At 33.4% G+C, this 19,307-nt stretch overlaps 2 protein-coding genes across 4 annotated transcripts; one reads left to right on the plus strand and one right to left on the minus strand.

Annotated features, from left to right (window-relative positions):
• Positions 1-76: 76 nt before the first annotated feature.
• Positions 77-12,991, minus strand: LOC131935745 (kinesin-like protein KIF11-B). Of its 2 annotated transcripts, none has more exons than XM_059292386.1 (26): positions 12,812-12,991; positions 9,557-9,784; positions 9,069-9,210; positions 8,667-8,789; positions 8,396-8,520; positions 8,110-8,200; positions 7,902-7,968; positions 7,626-7,704; positions 7,422-7,518; positions 7,236-7,331; positions 7,040-7,128; positions 6,632-6,719; positions 6,303-6,512; positions 6,001-6,208; positions 5,719-5,891; positions 5,405-5,530; positions 5,026-5,193; positions 4,833-4,889; positions 4,461-4,522; positions 3,903-4,002; positions 3,649-3,732; positions 3,122-3,217; positions 2,814-3,036; positions 2,286-2,464; positions 2,096-2,200; positions 77-1,199 (listed from the first exon to the last, which is right to left on the minus strand). In XM_059292386.1, the coding sequence occupies exons 1-26, from the start codon at positions 12,883-12,885 to the stop codon at positions 1,008-1,010; spliced, it is 3,282 nt and encodes a 1,093-aa protein (XP_059148369.1). In that variant the 5' UTR covers positions 12,886-12,991; the 3' UTR covers positions 77-1,007. The 2 variants fall into 2 exon arrangements, with proteins under 2 accessions (XP_059148369.1, XP_059148368.1); XM_059292385.1 differs by having other exon boundaries at positions 7,902-7,964; positions 8,106-8,200.
• A 3,043-nt stretch (positions 12,992-16,034) lies between these two features.
• Positions 16,035-19,257, plus strand: LOC131935750 (RNA-binding protein 8A). 2 transcript variants are annotated; one of them, XM_059292392.1, is made up of 6 exons: positions 16,035-16,162; positions 17,525-17,584; positions 17,991-18,074; positions 18,204-18,340; positions 18,882-19,012; positions 19,128-19,257. In XM_059292392.1, the coding sequence occupies exons 1-6, from the start codon at positions 16,096-16,098 to the stop codon at positions 19,156-19,158; spliced, it is 510 nt and encodes a 169-aa protein (XP_059148375.1). In that variant the 5' UTR covers positions 16,035-16,095; the 3' UTR covers positions 19,159-19,257. The 2 variants fall into 2 exon arrangements, with proteins under 2 accessions (XP_059148375.1, XP_059148376.1); XM_059292393.1 differs by having other exon boundaries at positions 16,036-16,162; positions 17,528-17,584.
• The last annotated feature ends 50 nt before the right edge of the window (positions 19,258-19,307 follow it).

Raw genomic sequence — 19,307 nt, forward strand, 5'->3', positions numbered from 1 at the left:
TTACAATATTATTAGAGTATTTAGAGTAACAGAAAAGTAATGTGTAAAGAAAACCTCATCAATTCTTTGTTGCTTTATAAGTTTATTAAATATTTCATGCAAATTGTCAAAATAAAAACATCTTGTCTACTAAAATTGCAATATCTTTTAATTGTGAATACACAAAAATAAATAATGACTCAAGTTAAATTTTCTATGCATGATAATTAAATCTTAAGATTCCATTCTACTACTATTTAAATCCATTTAATTTTCCATAATTACATCTTGTTCTTTTGCTACAGTTTCAGATAATTACAATTGAACAATACATATTAGGAGAAGGTAAGTAATAAAGTAAACCATTTTTGCAACATTAACTGTAGCTAACAACATCAATTACACTATATTTTACACATTTTGAAATATAGATTGACCTAAGGAAGAATTGCAAATTCTAATGATTTATAGAATTATAATCAGTTCACTAAAATATGAACAAGACAAAGCATTATTTACATGATAAAAACAGGCAGTGGCAAATAAAAACAAATCTCCATGACAACACTAGTCCGTACACATCCCCTACACATCCAATGCTCTCAACAAACTTTAGGTCACCACTAAACACACCTTAAGGCACCCAATGCAATAAAAACAAATCATCAAGACATTAGGCTGTACAAGTCCACTACACATTTGATGCTCTCAACAAACTTTAGGTCACTACTAAACACACCATAAGGCACCCAAAGCAATACAAATATTTTCTGAATACAAATAACTTCATGCTCCAAGGAAACAAAAACATTTGTAGAAAAACGTGTGACTAAGGAATAGGCTATTTCCTTACTAAACAATTGTGGAATAAAACAATAACCAAAGTCTAAACTTGAGACACACAAGTGAACCCTTTATCTATAGAAATGTAGACATGTGAGTGAAGCTTTATTAATTTACAAGTTTTACATCGGTATAAAGGAGCTGCATTAAATGTACATGGCTTTAAAGAATTAAAATACTAGAGATCAAGAGGGATTGTTGGACCTTAATGGCAGCTTGGTTCTACTGTTACCAGAATTTTGAAGTGGCTGGACTTTGCTGGGGGTTTTATTCTTTGTTGGGGTCTTGATTGCCACCTTGGCTCGTTTTGTGTTTGTTGTTTGTGGTGGCTTCATCCCCTTCTGTTTGTTTTCTTTTGTGGATTCAACATCTGAGATCTGCAAAAAACAAACAAACTTACATTATACATTTTTTTTTTGTTAATATTCCTTTGTCAAAAATACATTAGAAATGCTAGAGTCTGCAAAAAAATTTCATTTTCTTTTTTTTCTGCCAAGCTTAAAAATTTTTTTTAAATAAGCCTACTTTGTCTAGTAATATAGTAGATAAACAGTAGGGTGGGGGATTTTTTTTACAGCACAAGAGGTTTGGGGCTGTTTTCAGCTGATGTGTTGAGGTTTTTTAAGGAAGATTTGGCATCATAATTTACAAAGGAGGGATTAAAAGTCTGCCCAGACAAGAATTTTTTTTCCAGACTCTGATAAGTATTGGTATGAGATTTTAAAAGTTATAACACACACATTTGACAATACATAACTAACTGTTATGTATGTAAAGTTATGATCATCACTATTAGATTACATATAACTTATACAAACAAATGTTTTCTTCTAAATATTGTGACTTGTCAAAATCTGTCATTCAAAATTATTTCAAGCTTTTCAATTTCCTTAGGCTGTCCTATAGGTCTACTAATTGTTAATACTTGCATATTAATTTTAAATAATGTCCAACCATGAAACAGATAGGTATCAGAATGGAGAAACTTCTCCATTTATGCACACATGAGGTGAACATTTTACACCTATACCATTTCTAATACTATGTACATCAACATATTTTTTTTATATATAAAATTGTTGAAATTAAAATTTTCTTTAACATGGCTGCTGTTACTAAAGTAAAATATTACCAAATAAGATTATGAAAATGTGTAACATTTAAAAAAGTGAATTTTTGCATTTATTAATAGCATAATGATGAAAAATTTGATAAAGTGTTTTTAATGAAACTACTTTAAGACAATTAGCTAGGGCAGGAAATGGAGACTTACTTTGCTTTTAATACTGCAAGTGGAGATACCAGAAGTACTGACATGAGAAAGACCAGATTTTTCACTTTCTGTAATACTTAAGTTACTCTGACTTCCATGAGGATCCTGAAATTTGATTAAAATGTTAAGTCAACTATTCAAATGTACTGGTACTAAAACTATCTTGAGATTAACTCAAAGAAGATTCTACCTCAAGAGGAGCTGGACTATTTCCATTCTCAACTGCTGCATCCATTTCTTCAGCAAGGTTTGCTACAACTGAATCTAAACTTGTTTTATTTGACCGGAAATTTTCTAGTAGCACCTCGTGATCATTTGTTTTTGTTAAATTTTCCGGATACTTGTAGTCACACCGTTGTGGTGTTAGCCCTTTAATAAAAAGAAAATTAAATCTAAATGTAATAGCAAGGAGGCTAAAATATTTGTAAACTAAATGTGATGTCAGTCATGAGACAGAATACAAATGGGACATCAGGGTTGGTTTGTAGAGCGCACCACTGCTAAACTTTAAGTGTCAAGTTAAAAAAGATTAACCCACCCAGCTGAAATTCGTGTCTAATTCACATTAGTGAAAGTAATGGTGTCTAAATGTTTTAAAACTGGTTACAGAAGTGAGTTTTAATTATCAAAATGTCTTTTTAATCAAAAGGTTTATTGATAGACTAAAACCTTAGTTCAACACATGCACAAATTTTATCTAGTCTATATATTTTATTACCAGTTGGGATGTCTTTTTTCAGCTGTTTAGTAATGAAGTCATTGACCAACACTTTGGTGGTCTCTAGGTTGTTATTCTGTTTATCCCGTCCTTGGTCCAGTACATGAGACAGTGACTGTAACAGTGTGGATGTGTTGGAGATGTTGGAGTCAAAGGTCACACTGCTCTTATCTTGATCTGCCTTTATTGACAGTGCATGCTTGTTACAGTGATCTTCCAGTGTCTGAAAAAATGTCACAAGAATTTTTTTAGCATGGCAGAGCAGTAGTCAAAAAGGCTAATTTACTAGCACCTGAATGAAATATTACCTCTAATGAATGTCCTTGGCCTGTAACAAATTCTTCTGTACTTCCTAACCATGAAGCAGTATTTTGGTTGATGAAATCTGAACTCTCTTTCCAAAACTGGGCAAATGAAATTTCATATTACAATGAAATCAATTATTGATAACATTCTTTATTAATATATATTTTTAATATCCAACATTTAATACTTTTTTCACCTATTTAATCTACAATGCGAGGGACACTGTGGTCAGATAATAGTACACTGCTACCCCAAAAGCCTTAAGTTTGAAACTTGGGTTCAAGTTTGCAGAGCGTCCCTGGGTCCATTGGGGAAAGCGGCTGGGTATAGTGCTGAGCACTATGCAGTGGTCACTGAAACAGGTGAACTCTACTTCACCAGCCACTTGGATGGTCAGGTTCAAAAGGGTACTAGACTACAATAAAACATGACTAATGTTGCAACTAGGACAAATAAAGTCTGGTCTCTATGTAAATTCATCTTCCAGTGTTAACAGTATGTTGAAAAACCAATTTAAAAAAATTCTAACCATATTGTTTTGTTGCACAGCTTCTTCTGCTTTGTTCATTGTCCAAGGGAACACTTCATCTCTCTGCTCCAGAACCTTGGAAGCCTGAGAACAAAGAATTACAACAACAAAATTTAATAAACTGATTAACATGCAATAATATTAAAGAATATTTTTGTAAAATTGATTAAATAACAACAATAAATATTTAGAATTTAGCCACATTGGTAAAGAAATTTTTAATAAATTACCACAAAAATAAGTTTGAGTCATACCTTTATTACCACCACTGAATTAGCCTCTACATTTGTAAGGACATTGTCTTGTAAATTCTTCAGCTGTGACTCCATATAATTAGTCAGCTCATCTTCTTGTCTTTTTAAAAAGAAAAGAAAATCTTTAATTATGTCTTGTTAGAAACTATGTTGAAAATGTAAAAAGAGAACAAATTAAAATGGTAAAAATATTAATGTGCATCAATAAAGGCATTTTAAGATGCTGAGTTGAGTTAGGGTTTTATGTAACCGATAATATTCTTTGTTTTTACATAGAAAGGTGTTATGGAAATAAACACCCATTGATGGCACATTAATTTCTGTAGATTCAATTTAGCAATTAAATATTATTAACTAAATATACTGTAAAATCTAAATCCCAGACATTTTCCCATTAGATTTAATCCTTCATTAATTTGAATATTTAAGATTCTACATAAAAGTTTAATTATTTTTATCACAAAATTCTTGAAATTAAATAATTGGAATAGCTTCTCAAAAGCAGAGTAAAACTTGGAAACAAGTTTCTAATAAAAATAGATGTAAAAAGTTACTAACCTTTTCAGTTCTGAGCTGTATGCTGTGTTACTGTTGACATGTGTATCAACATGCTTCTTGGCCTAGAAAAAAATAAAAAATTTTAACAGTGCTAAAACAAAAAGAATTCAACTCATTATAAGCTTGGTTGAACTATTTTAAAATATAAAATGACAGGAAAGAGAATTTGGATTATTAAATTAAACAAGAATAAAGCTATAACTTAGTTCAGATTTGATTATGGCGTCACTTTTTTGTGACATCAAAACTACAAAAAAAAAGGAAATCCTAATTAAAGTAATTTAAAAAACAAACATTTTTGGTTAAAAAACCGATGAAGTTACAGTAACCAATGTTAGTAAGTAAACTTGAAGACAAAATATTAAAACCTACTTTCTCTATAGTTTCATTGTAAGCCTTTCTTCTCAAGGCAAATAGTTCTAGAACCTTCTGCAAAATTTAAAAAAAAATTTTTTCAACGAAATAATCCAATTTAAAGCTAGTCTTTTCAAAGACTTTCAAATTTAAAATCATTTAAAAAGTCAATTTTTAATGGCCATTCACCAGCTAATATTAAGGTAAATACCTCCTCTAAGAGAGTCTCTTGGTCTGATGCTTCCTTCAGATATTCTTTCATTGCTGCATTCTGCCTGTTTAACTCTTCAATATGCTGGTGGCTGCTAGATACTATTTTACCCAAGTAGTTGATTATTTCAGCATGACATTTTGTCAAGTTGATATACATTTCTTCTTTCTGTCAAAGGGCACAATCAATATTGTATGAATATTAAAATACTTTGAAAAAAATCTTAGTTTCTTTGCCAATATTCCTTTTTCAAAAAGACAAATAACTAATGCAGACATGCTTTGAAAAAATGATGACATATTATAGCATGAACACAGTAAACTTGCAATCCACTCAATAAAAATAAATGATAACATAATAATCAAAATGTTCCAATTACCTGTTTCCATAAAACTCCATTTAGTTCAGATAACAGATTACTTTGTTCACGATAATCTTGCTGAATTTCTTTTAGTTTTCCAGACATCTCATTCTGCACACTTTGATAATATGCCTTTGCTTTTTCCTGAAGATAAAAAGAACACAACAGTGGACTAAAAAAATGCCATCATGTCAGGATTCTTGAAACCAATAGAACATATAACCTACATCTGGTAGAAGTGTGGACAATTTAATCCCCTTGCATTATATAATAATATAGCAAATAAAACTGAAGTTATGTTTAAATGAAGCTTTTTTTCTAGGTAAATTTACCTGGAACTGATTAAAAGAGCTTTTAGTTGCTGCCTCCCATTGCAAGCCTTTGTTTGTAAACTTTTCGTGTTGTTTCATAGCATCAGCCAAGTCTTTGTGCATTAAGCTGGTAAAACTGTCTACACTTTGCCTTGTGCTCAAAAACTCTTTCTTGTATTGATTAGCAATGGCATCTTTAAGAGCAAAGAATTTCATACTTTTAAAAAGTGATGTATAAAAAAGAAAAAAGTAACAATGCTACATAAAACCGATATGATTAAGACTTACTCAACACAAACTTACCAATCTGAGAGCAGGCATTTACATTCAGCTCTGTAGCTTCATGATGCATTTTTGTGATGAAATCTTGCACACAAGTGAGATGCTGGTTCATATTTTCACTGAAGCTTGAGGCCTCATGCTCATTATGTTGCTCTACAGCCTTTTTCCTGTCTATTTTGCTATGGAGCCCACTAACATCAGAAATAGTTGTTTGAGTTGTTTTAAGCAGCTAAAAAAAAGGTGTAAAGAATTTTAGCAAAATTGCTTTTTGTTGTGGAACACAATTATTTATCAAAAGGAGGGATATTGATTATACAACTCACTTCTTGTGCCTGTGTGAACAAAGTTTCTTCATTTTTGGTATGCTCTTCCACCAGATATTTCTGCTCATCACGATCCTGTTTTGTTGTAACCAGTTCCTCACTTGTTTCTTTCAGTTTCTCGGTGGTCACCTCCAGATGCTGTGTGGTTTTTGTCAAGTTTTCTGATGTGACCTTTAATTCTTCTTTGGTCTCGGTGAACATTTCTGACAGCTGCACAACATTTTAAAAATATATATTTGTGCAAGTCAAAATGGTATGAAAAGAATGTATAAACTTAATATCTATACAGTATTAATCTGAAAAAGACAAAAAGTACTACGGATTCTCACATTCTTCATTTCTAGCTTGAGACATTCTATGTTTTCTTCCATTTCTTGGATGGCCTCTTCTTGCTGACTAATTTTATTGTGCATAGCCCTGTAAAATGTAAGCACGTTATTTATAAATATATATATATGTATAACTTGTAGCTGAATAATAAATTCATGGGTTTTTAATCACATAGTGTCCATTCTTTCCACATATCTATTGCGAAAGGCATTCTAACTCATTAAAAATATTCCTATAAAAAAACTACACGCAACTCAGGGGGGGTAAACAATATTTTCACTTCCTGGTCTATGAATACCACACAAATCATTTCGCAGTATTTTTGGTTTACAGCTAGAAAAATTAGTGTCTCAAGAGAACACTGAGGAGTTTTCTAAATACCATGAATAAATTTAATTTTTACTTACACATAATTCTCTTCAGCCACATAAATGCCATTTTTCTCCCTACATGCTTGTAGATCTCTGCGCAGACGTTCAATTTCCTCATTGTACTCCTATAAAAATGAAACAAAAGACTTTAAAAGATAAATAAGTTAAAAATGATAAAACGACAAAACTGCTGAAAACATAAACATTAGATTATTTTTTAAACTTTGCTCACCCTAAGCAATGCCTTTTTAGTAAGTTTCTGGTTGACTTCTGGCCTGTTAGTGATGTTTTTAGCTCTAAAAGCATAATCTAATGTACTCAGAGTTTCCTAGAAAATGGAAAGAAATATAGCTAAAATATAGCTACATAAATCTCTAAAAAATCACTAAAATGCTTGATACAAAAATAGCATCCCTACCTCCAAATTACAAGATGCAGGGGAAATAGTTGCAATAATTGATGTCTTAGTTCGTCCACCAAGAGAATCTTGCAAAAGTCTTGTCAATTTACTTTCTCTGAATTATAAAACAATCTGTTTCATACAATGCTAATCTTCATGAAAAGATTCTCAAATGTAAAACATTGAAGACTGTCACAGGAAATAGAAAGTATTTTAGCCTACCTGTATGGAACATGAGGAGCTTTCTCAACTAAAGCTGTTATCACACGTCCTAGCGTAAGCAGGGACTGATTGATGTTGCCTAAAATGAAATGGCACAAACGTGACTTTAGTGTTAAAATAACACAAATATAAAAATGTATTTTTCTAGAGTTCTGATAGCCAGGGCACCAGCAGCTTTACAGAACAGACTTAGCACAGTACATACATGTACCTGTTACAAAGCACATTTGTTAACATTTGCATAGAGACCATTTACATGGAACCACCCATACTCACCAGCTTCTCGAGCCCGTTTGTCCACAGCCCCAGATCTCCCAATGTTTTCTGAACCAGCAAGATCTACCTATATTCCAAGGATAGCAAAGTTAATACTCATTAAATCTTAAACCAACAAAAACAACAAACTGTCATTCACAGCTCATAATATTAAAAACTTTTATCTGAATGTGTCTAGAAATGGATTGTAAACATTAAGCAAACCTACCAAATAAAGCTTCCCTGTTTTAAGAAGTTCCTCCCCATCCATAGTGTTTTCTTTGATGTGAATTGTTACAGAAAATACTGAATGAGATCGGCTAAAATTTGTGAATAAAAAGAAAACATTTTAAGGAATGAAACAGAATTATAATATACTCACTCACAAAGCATACTGCTGAATATAAAACAGACTTTTATTTAATATCTTAAACATGCATATATTTTATCAAATCAAACGAAATTTTAAAAATATCTGTTTACTTTTATTTCAATTTAACTTTTTTTTTTTATACCTAGAAACAGCATTCATGAGAGTTGCTGCAGTCTGTCTTTTGGCAGTGCCTCGTTGAAGTATCTCAAACACTTCATCTTTAGATCTTACCACAACTTCTTCCAGGCCAGAGATGATGACTGAACCCTTAACGAGTTTAAATGTTAAATTAATAAGGAGCAATACAGATAAAAAATTTTCACATAAAGGTTACAATTCAAAAATTGACAGAAATATATATATGTATATGAACTGTATAAGTATGTGTAATGTCAAAAATAATTTGTACTTACTTTCTTTGTATTGTCTTCATAAATACGTAGTCTGAGAGGATCAATACTTGAGCCAAGCAAATCAAACAATTCTTCATTGTAAAGTTCAAGAAATGATACTCTTATGGAAAACTCAACATCAGTCTAAAAATAAAAATGATTTATCCTTGTAAATTTCAGTTAACTCTAAAAACAGGTTAGTCTAATTAAAAAAAGCATTCTGAAAATAAAATCAATATATCTGTACATTAAAAACAAGCTCTCAAGTAATTCTCAATAATTGGATATGTAATATAATGCAGTGTTGACATTTAACATAATATATAGATGTAGTAATCTTGCACATTATAAATGCTTTAATAACAAGTAACTTAAGTTTATTTTTTAAACAAATTAATAACTTTATTGTAAAATTTTCAAAACCTGGTTTTGAAGATCTTCAAAAATTTGGTGGAGTGCTCTAGGGATTATTCCAGACAATGGATCTTCTTCCCATGTCAACTGTGAATTCTCACTTCTTTCTCCCTCCATTGTGAAAGTTTTACCAGTTCCAGTTTGTCCATATCTTTAAAACATGGGGGGTTTATAATTTACATGTGCATTGTTGGTACAAAGCTAATGGAAAATCTAAAGCTTAATAAAACAAGTACCATATGATTTAATTTGAAGAAAAAAAACAAGAAAGTCTAGATCTAGTTAGACCACAAAAGGACAAATTTGTGATCAACAGAGTTTGTAAAATAAAACAAAACAATAACTTGAATATGGATCATCATTTTTGTTTGGATTAACCTCAGATATGGAACAAGTGTTTTTAGGCCTATATTTATAAACTGTAAATGCTTGCTACAGTAGTTGAATGTAATGCAATTCAAGTTCAATATTCTTTATTGATTGAGATATTCACTTACGCAAAGATCGTACAATTATATCCAGCAAGAACTTCTTCAACCACTGGCATGACAACAGATTTGTACACATCAATCTGCTCTGAGTCTGGTGGGAACACATGATCAAAGTTGTACGTTTTGGTGTATGGATGAATTCCGGTTCTTTCTTTGACTGTCACTTCTTTTTTAATACGATCACAACTGAGAACTGAGCAGCTTGCTTGCTTCTTTTCTATGCTGTTAATAGGTCTGCAATATATATTTAAACATTAGAGCATGGCAATGGAGAAAGTCTACTAGTACAACAATTTGTGAATATTCTGTTCCTCTATCAGTATGACACAACATAAAATTTGTGCAGGCACTTCAGATGACAGGATATTTGATAATATTTATTCATAATTTACTAGGCATGCCTATCTATTTCATCTAAAATCCTAGACTCTAAGACTATGCGTTGTGAGACTTAAGTTAAACATTATAGACTAGAACGCTTTGCTAAATATAGGCCTACTATATATTATAAACCCTCAACCCCTGATGACACGTCCCAAGTGCAACTGCTCAACCACATGGTACAGATAGTTTTGTAAGAAGAATAAAGCTAATTGAGTAATTTATCTGATTGCGGAGCTATAAAAGAAAAATTGAGTTCATTTGTGCAGCTATTGATATTAGGCCTATTAGTACTTAATTTGAGCCCAATGTGCAGATATTTAGATAATTTTGTTTGCATCTTTTGCTGCCCAGAGAGCACTTGGAGGAAAAACCTTTTTTTCTGAGTAGTCTTATCACTTCGTAATCACTACCATTATGATTACTTAACCCTCATCACTCCCTGTGGAGTATAGGACAGCAACAAATCACCATTCCACTGTGGGTGTGGGGAAATTGCGAGACGCGAAAAGCGAAATGGCGAGGCGGGAAAATGCGAGAATGTAATGCGAGACATACCTGCGGAATTAAGGGTAAATAGCGAGACACTTTTTGCGAAAAAAGTTTTTTCCTTTTTTTTTCCATCTTTATTTATTTCAATTATTTTTTAAAATATTTTTAAAATAAACAAGCATTTAACCATACCCTTTAACACGAGTGTTGTATGTTGTCATTTTTTATCTAGATACTAAGAAGATAGATAGATCTATATCTAGATCTATCTATTTAAAAATCCTAACATCGTTGCTGTGCTACTGTCATCGCCCGCTCTTGTTAGCGAGAGGAAAATCCCGTCTCAGTCGGCATTAATTTAAAAATCTAGCCCGTTCATGTTTATACAAACGTGAGCTGTGTCATTGTGAATTGGTATAATCTTGTCAGCAGGAGAGATATTTTGCAACATCTATTTATGGATTTTTGTGCTTGCAAAAAGTGTAAAAGTTTAAACAATTCTAAAAAGTGCAATTTATTTTTTTATTAAGTAATTTTAATTACAAACAAAATTTACAAACAAAATCTTCTGAAACAGTCCTCAAACACACCTCGTGACACCATCTTTCACACATAGTACACCCAACCCAGTTCATTAGACTCCCATTCATATATTTTTCTTTTGCTACTTCTTCCAATCCACATTCACAACATTTCACATTCTCATCACAGTTGACCTCCTCGTTCATCCCACAAACAACACTGGCACCCATGTTCTCATCATCATCATCCGCACGCTCAACATCTGTTTTCCGTTTTTTATAATTTGTATTTTTTATCATTTCTGTAATTTTGGCAATGTCTTACTCATTGTTGTCACCAGCAGTTGAGTTTTTTTAAAACATCGATATTTTCCCAAAATCTTGTCTAATTTCAGTCAAAATTGAGTATTTTAATCAATTCCTATTACAATGTATTAAAACAGTTTTCTAAAACGCGAAAAAACGTCTAAAATTCTTTTTCTAACATTGCTTTTTTATAGTGTGACTTCACATCTAACCCTCCCCCTCATCATACATCGTCATAAAATTACAGACCCCCCCCCCCCTACGAGTGTGACGTCATTTATGGAAGACCCCAAATAACACCACCACCAAAACCAAAAAATTCAGATAAGTTCAACTTGGTTCTAAAAATATTTGAAGTAGGCTCATAGCTTACGATATAGCACAAGCAACTGATAATATCGGTGACGTCACTTTATTTTGTTGTATCCAAATGATGTAGGCATTTCCTTGTGCTTAGATTTATATGGTAAAAAAAGCTAGAAAAAAATCGTAGGCGGCGGCTATGTCTATGCAACAATAGAAAATATGTTTGCGGCGGCAGCGGATCCGGGCACGGCGATCTCCAAAGACGGTAAATCAGGCGGCCTCGGTGTTCCACACAAAAGACAGAAGTTGATCTATCGTCGGCGGTATTTCCGTCGGTTTCGAACAAGGTGGTATTCTAAGTCGACACAAAAGATTGGGGGAGTTGACAAATCATCAGTATGTCTAGCGACGGAAAAATCGGAAGTTTTAACAATGTAAACGAAACGTTTTTGAAGTCTGGACCAAATACCACTGAAAATCGGGTGCGGTAAATTTTTCGCAGAAATCTTCGCATTTCAACACCACCCAGCGTAAGTATCGGCTTGTGGTAAAATGCGAGACAAAAAAGTCACGTGACCGACCGTTTTCGCGCCCTTCTCGCATTTTCCCGCCTCGCCATTTCGCTTTTCGCGTCTCGCAATTTCCCCACACCCTTCCACTGTTATAGGCGAGCCATTTCAATTCATGCCATGTCTTGCCAGTAGCCTGCACTTCTTCTTCCATCTCTCTCCTCCATTTTCCTAATGGTCTTTCTATCTTTCGTTTTCCAGGTGGAGTCCATTATATTTGGTTATCTGCTGCATTGAGGATGATTTCCAAATCTTAGCAAGTCTGTTGAAAGCCTATGCTGCCATTGCTATTCTGGTGGCTGTTTCTTTCTCTGTGCCGCCATTTGCTAGCTTCCGAGGATGAGGTAACTACTAGAGATCTAGATCTAGTAACTAGATCTAGCATTCAATGTGCTGTTTTGTGGGTTTTTTGTTGTTTTTTTTTGGCTTGGGCATGTGAGAGAATGATTAGGCAGTATTAATTTAAATCATTATATTATTGATTCCTCGTATTTTTCGAACACGAATAGATTGAAATATGGTATCTAGAATCTAGATCTATTTCAAGAATCTAGATCTATAATCCACCACACTGACTGATCTGATGTCACTGTATCTCAGATCTGAACTGACCCCAGCTGTCCTGTTATACTGTTATACTTAGCCGCTTTAGCGGCAGCCCGACTTAATTTAAAAAACAAAATTACCTGCATCTCACAGCCACATGGATGTTCTGGTTTTTTTCCTTCGTGTCTGGTTTTGCTTTTCCACTGACAGACATTTTAATGTTATCAATGGAGTGTAGAACAATAAATTTATCTCTATTGTTAACAAGTAAAATAGTTTACTTCAAGTTTACTATAGAAACTAAGTTTGCAGGTATTGAATTCAAAATTTGACCTCGATTTCATTTAAGCCAATCAGATTTCGAGGTAAATAAAGAAGAGTAGTTTCCCCTTTGCTTTGAGTTTTACTTGATGAAATGGGCTAGCCTAGCCTAGGCCTAGCCTAACATAAATGTATGTGTTTGTAATGTTATGGTTAACAGTTTTCTACTGCTTGCATTGTAGTGTGACAATGAGAGTCAAGAGAGAGTAGGGAGCAGAGGCGTAGCGATGAGGGGGCAGGGGGAACATATGTCCCCGGGCGCCGACCTTAGGGGGCGCCAAAACGGGTTGTAAAAACAAATTAAAATGTCAATTTAGCTGCATTTTTGAAGGGGGGGGGGCAAATCGAAAGTTTGAGGGAGGGGGTGTAAATCGAAATGTTGAGGGGGGGGTGCAAATCAAAAAGTTGAGGGGGGTGCAACTTGAAAATTTGCTCCCGAGGGGGCGTCAAATTGAAAGTTTGTCCCCGGGCACCGGGAAGGGTCGCTACGCCTCTGGAAGGGAGGAAGAGGACCGCACCGAGTGACAACATTTAGGGGGTGATACCAGTGCAAAAATGATGCCTTTGCCTTTCTCAAATACATAATATAAATAATGTATTTTCTTTTTAATGAACTGACATAGTTTGACTTTTTACAACCTTCGGGAGCCGGAAAAAAATTAGTTTTGCAATCCTGTCTTGAGTACCGTTTCACTTAGTCTGAAGAAATTTCATATATAAATATAGATCTAACAAATTAGTAGTAGGCCTATTCTGTCAACTTTTTAGTCCGGTTTCTTAAAAGGTTATAACTTGAGTAACATTTAAGTTTGGGGGGGGGGGGCGAATTTTCAAAAATTAGTATTAGATTGCACCAGAAGTGCCATACCAATCCTTATTGGGTTTTTTTTATTTTTCTATGGGCACCCTTAAATGTCAACACGCAGAGGCGTAGCGAGAATGGGGCGGGGGGTGCGGGCCAAACCGGGTGACACCAAGTAGGGGGGGGGGTGACACCAAGGCAAAAAAATGGCAAAATTTACTGAAGAAAAATGCTTTTTTGACAGTTTAATCAATAATTAATTATTGTTAACTAGTCTTTTAATTACAAATCGACAATTATAACAAGGGGGTAGTGGTGGCACCATGATGTAATCGTACTAAACTAGAGAAAACAATGCTACATCTAACTATATTAACATTCTATAGATAAACATCGTTACTATTACTTCTGTAGTGATTAAAGCTTATAAGCATACAAATACGCGTATGTGGCATATATTTAAATTATAGGCCTATATAGGCCGATACACACACACACACGAAGTGCCGCACCGGGCGACACCCGACCTAGCGACGCCACTGTCAACACGTTTTTACTTTCTCGTATGTAGAATTATGTGAAAATAGAGGTTTGACTAATCACGTTTTACACCTTCATGGGTCAGAAAAACTTATATTTGCAATCTTGAATCTTGTCTAGAATCTAGGTGTCTGTGTATATGAACACTATAACTTGACAGTAGCAAACTGTGTATGGCGGTCACCCCGGGCTCGGACTCTTACGGGGCGCTAAAATGGGTAGGACAAAAATACAAAGCTCATTTTGAACGAACTGCAGTATTGAGTTACACACAGTCTAAGTTAAGAAAATAAGACTAGAAGGCTCTACATGCCGATTTAAATGTTTTTAACCCTGATTGTGTATTAGTAAAGCAAATACGGCCTACCATTAATAGTCAGTACCGTGACCTTTAAAAAAAAACGTTCACCAACGTTTTGAAAGTTAAGGGATCGTTTTTATTTTTGCCAACGTAAACCGGAAAGATTCATACCGGATTGTTGAGTAGTTAAATCGTTTAACAGTTTAACACTTTTAAAAGAAACCAATAATTATTGTATTATAAGTATTAATGCATTAATATATGTACGATTTCTCCAGCCATTATTGTTAAAAATGACGCGATTACTGTTCTTTGTATATGTAGTTAAAAGTAACATTTTTATCAACTTCAACGTAACTTTTACTTGATTGCAATACATCTTGCCTGGATCCATTGTATTAAAATAAAATAAACTTCACGAATGCTGGCTATCTGAAGTAGCACGGGGTCGACGGTCATAACGGGTGGAGTGGAAGGTGAAGCTGTAAAGGTCGAAATTTTAAGAACTTATGAAAAATAGTTTTTCTATACTTCAAATTATTAAATAAATCGATTTTACTATAAAATTAGTAAATTTTACCTAGGAGATGAAAGTTTGATTGTTGCATAACCCCCTAGTACTGCAATTTTCCTATAGTTAAGGCCACTATACCAAGTGAAGCCAACTAAACGAGTTACACCGCCTGGCCACGGTACAACATACGAATGCAACTGCTTTGATAATCAACTGCTATTATTCTGACAATCCATAAAAGTAATGTACTACTTAAACTAAATTTGTCTGCCTCTTCTTCGAATCACCTTTTGAACATCATCTTTTTATTTCTGTCAGCTTCCTAAAGAGGAAACACTTCGTCAATTAACCAGTCTCTTTCAAACGATTTCCCCAAAGACCTCTTTTTGTCCTTCCCTCCTACTCTTTCCATGTTAACTCCACACCAGCAGCTGTCTAGTACTGTTTACAGTTATTAACTGCTTTTCTGGGTGTGCCTTATCCGCCACATTTTCTTTTCTCTTATATTATTCTACTACTATTTATATTTAGTGGATTGGATATGCTGAAGTGGGACGTTATTTTACTGACGATATCGTAGGGGGGGGGTATAAAAACAGCCAAATCACTTATGTCATTTCTGGATGACCCCGTTACATTTGAATAGTTGATAATCATTTTCTTTTAATCCTTTATTAAGGCGTAGCCAATAAAGTTGTTAATTGATTGATTAAATAACAATATTACAACAGCGTGCTCTGAAAAAATTTAACGTCTCTTTTAAAAACCATAATTTTAAAACTTTGATTTGCTTAGCTGTACCCTACACAAAATATTGGGAACCCCTGTATTGTTTCCTAAAAAAAATATAATTTTAGAAAAATGTTGCAAAATGAGCTGTGCGCGTTAGTCTCTGAAACTCGACTTGACTAACGACAAGCCACAGTTTCACGCTAAGAGAAAGAAAATGGCTGACGTTTTACTTGTGACTAAGGAAGATGAAGAAGACTTTGAAATTGACGAGGAAGGCGATCGTAAGTAGCAATTAATAACATTGAAAACTTATTAAGTATGCTATTCTCAAGTAGAGTCTATATCTATTTTACGAATACGAGATAGTCGAGCTAATGCAAGCATTATCGATCTCGTTCAGCTAGTCACACTGCTGGCTCACTCAGTCAGTCAGTCACTGACTTCAGCCAGGGCCACAAAATTATTTAAATAATTTGGTTTTAAACTTGTCTTCATTGCCTTAGATTCTGTGTTGTTGTTACTTGTGTAAGTGAGAAGAAGTATTTGTGGGAAATAAGTCAGAAAGAAATTGATCAATCATTACTAAAGTTAGGCTGGTAAAAGTTTTTTTTTAGTAAAACTAAACTTTTAAAACAATTTTAATTTTATCGTATTTTAAAGTATTTTATTCCCCGCTTCACGTTAACCTCCAACGTATTTTATTATAAGCACAACAGAAAAACACAGTTGGAAAACATTGGGCTTATTTCTTTATGAAGTTTTGTTTTAGTTTTAATAATTTACTTTTGTCAAATCTTGAGAAAAATCCAAATTTGAAATATTGATGAATGTCATGTGCTATGTTCGTGTGTCAGTTAAGATATTCATGGCAAGGGGTGAAGTACAAAACTTGCGATTGCAAGGCGGTTAAGTTTGTATTGTTACAAGTATCTCCCACGCATGATACTATAGACCTAAATAAACTTTTATGAACGCACATTGACCCCAATACTGAGGCCAACATCATTTCAAATAGCTATTGCCCAAGCTATGACATATGCTGATAATTAAAGTCAATATGAACTTGCGGTGAACCTTCAACAGTGTAGGGATTTTTCTCCTGCTGACGATCACACAATATATGTTTGAACTGTCCTAATGCTTTTTTATGTTGTTTTTTTTTTACCTTTTCTAATTAAAACTCACATTCATGAAAAAATAAGTAGATCTAGCACTAATCCTAGTGTTTTCCTAATGTTTTTGTGTTTCAGTTGTGTTATAATAAAATACGCTCAACCGGAGGTGAACATGAAGCGCAAATATAAAATACGCTAAAATGGAGTTTTACTGATTAGGCCTACGCCTACTACGGCCCTATAGAAATGAATTTTGGGTGCAGTAAAATTTAGCAGAAATCATCTCTTAAAACTTAAGACAGCTTGATTGGAGAAGCTGTGCCAAAAATACAGCATTTATAGCTCTGCACTTAATCACCAAAAATTTTAAACAAAGATATAGGCCTATAGCTTTTTTTTTTTAATAATTTAGGCCCAATGAATTAAGGCCAATAATACTAATATGATTTTTACCAATCAAATAAAAAGTCATATTGGTCAGCTGAAACTTTATTTTGGCATGAGTATAATAATTGTTTAATATTATAGAAGGTCTTCAAAAGTTGAAAGAAAAAGCAAAGAAACGCAAAGGCAGAGGCTTCGGTGGAGGTATGTATCTGATTATATAATATAAGCTTGCCTTTTAGTTTATGGTAGGTTCTATGTTATAAACTCTAAGATGCTTTCACTTTTTTTCCACTTTCTGTTTCTCTCTCCTTGCTCTCCCCTTCCCCCAGTGAATTAAGCTGTAAAATACTAGCAACCTATCTATTTTTATTAAGATAATGAGTTTTTGTTAAGACCTGTTATGTTTATTTTAACCCTTTGATAGCATCAGTACTACCTTACTTAAATATACTGGTATGCTGTCAGAATTTTGATTAGAAAACGTTATCTTCTATTTGTCTTGTGTTATATGCATTAAAATTTGAAGTTCATAAGAACCTAGAATATTTTTCATATAACTTGTAAGACTGCATTTAGTTCAATAATAATTTCTTTTATCACTTTATAGAGGGACCAACACGAAGTGGTGTTGATCATTATGAGGGTATGGAAGTGGATTACGATGAGTCTGAAGGGCCTGGACCACAAAGATGTAAGACCATTTCTGCAGCAGATTATTTATAAATATAACTTTTTCCTATTGTAATGCACTGCTTTCTATGCTAACAAAAAATTAGGGAAATGTTAAATATTCAACTTTTTTTTTAATAATATAACACAGCTGTAGAAGGGTGGATCCTTTTTGTCACTGGTGTACATGAAGAATCACAGGAAGATGATATTTATGAAAAATTTGGAGAATATGGGGAAATTAAAAACTTACACTTAAATCTTGACAGACGCACAGGCTTTCTCAAGGTAATCTTTATTTTTTTATTACTGTAAGAATGACTGCTGTGAAATCTCTCATAATTTAGAAAGATAAACATGTGGCTAAAGCTAACTAACTGCTAAAGTTGATCTATTTAAAATGGATTGACTTAATTTATCATTAGAATGTCATGGTAAAGCTTTAGTCCACTATTATATTAACTAACCCTTCTAACAAAAAAAAGTTAGTATTTTGTAATTACACACAAAATGTGTGTTCAGCATGAGAGTAACCAAATAATTTTTCAACTTTATTTACAGCTCTTGTATAATGTTGCCATAGTAATATAAACTACTCAAAGGCTTCAAGTTATCTGTGATCTTGCCTAACTAGGTTTAATAACACGAAGTTATTGCTGTTCTTCATTGCTTCCCCCCACACCACTCCAAGCCCTTTTTACTACAAAACAATAATTATGCTTTTCATGATGTACATTACACTACAATAATCCAAAGGCCTTTACTTTTAGACAATTTATATTGTGTCTGGTGATTTTTGTTTAAATGTATTTTTACTTTCATTTTCAAGGGTTATGCTTTAGTTGAGTATGAAACATTTAAAGAAGCTCAGGGTGCAATGGATGCTCTAAATGGCAAAGAAATTTTGGGTCAGAAAATAAATGTGGATTGGGCTTTTGTTCGAGGTCCAAGAAAAGACAGGTAAGATTGTATTTCTTTGGAAAATATTTTTTTTTAAAAGTTTGATAGCGGGGTTAAATGTTTGTGTTTTTTCTATAGGTTTTATGCTTTAATGCTTTTATACAATTTTTTTAAGGTCAAGGAAAGATGACAGGCGGCGGAGGTAGATGGTGTCCATCCATTGTACAGATTTCTCATTTCACTAATGAATATTTTTCTTTGTAATAAATGCCTATTATTGTTAAAATTTGTTACTTTATTTTATTACAATTAAGATAACCAATAACATAGGCACATGAACATGTTTCATACTTAT

This window comes from Physella acuta, unplaced genomic scaffold (genome assembly GCF_028476545.2).
Source record: "Physella acuta isolate Inbredline_101_S28 unplaced genomic scaffold, ASM2847654v3 ptg000156l, whole genome shotgun sequence".
Lineage (NCBI taxonomy): Eukaryota > Metazoa > Mollusca > Gastropoda > Physidae > Physella > Physella acuta.

Coding starts and splice junctions, on each gene's coding strand:
- LOC131935745 (XM_059292386.1), bottom strand. CDS start 12,885: ATGTCTGTCAGTGGAAAAGCAAAACCAGACACGAAGGAAAAAAACCAG. Junction 8,201..8,395: donor CTCATGAATGCTGTTTCTAG/GTATAAAAAAAA, acceptor CACAAATTTTAG/CCGATCTCATTCAGTATTTT. Junction 3,733..3,902: donor ATTCAGTGGTGGTAATAAAG/GTATGACTCAAA, acceptor CTTTGTTCTCAG/GCTTCCAAGGTTCTGGAGCA.
- LOC131935750 (XM_059292392.1), top strand. CDS start 16,096: ATGGCTGACGTTTTACTTGTGACTAAGGAAGATGAAGAAGACTTTGAA. Junction 17,585..17,990: donor AGGCAGAGGCTTCGGTGGAG/GTATGTATCTGA, acceptor ATCACTTTATAG/AGGGACCAACACGAAGTGGT. Junction 18,075..18,203: donor AGGGCCTGGACCACAAAGAT/GTAAGACCATTT, acceptor AATATAACACAG/CTGTAGAAGGGTGGATCCTT.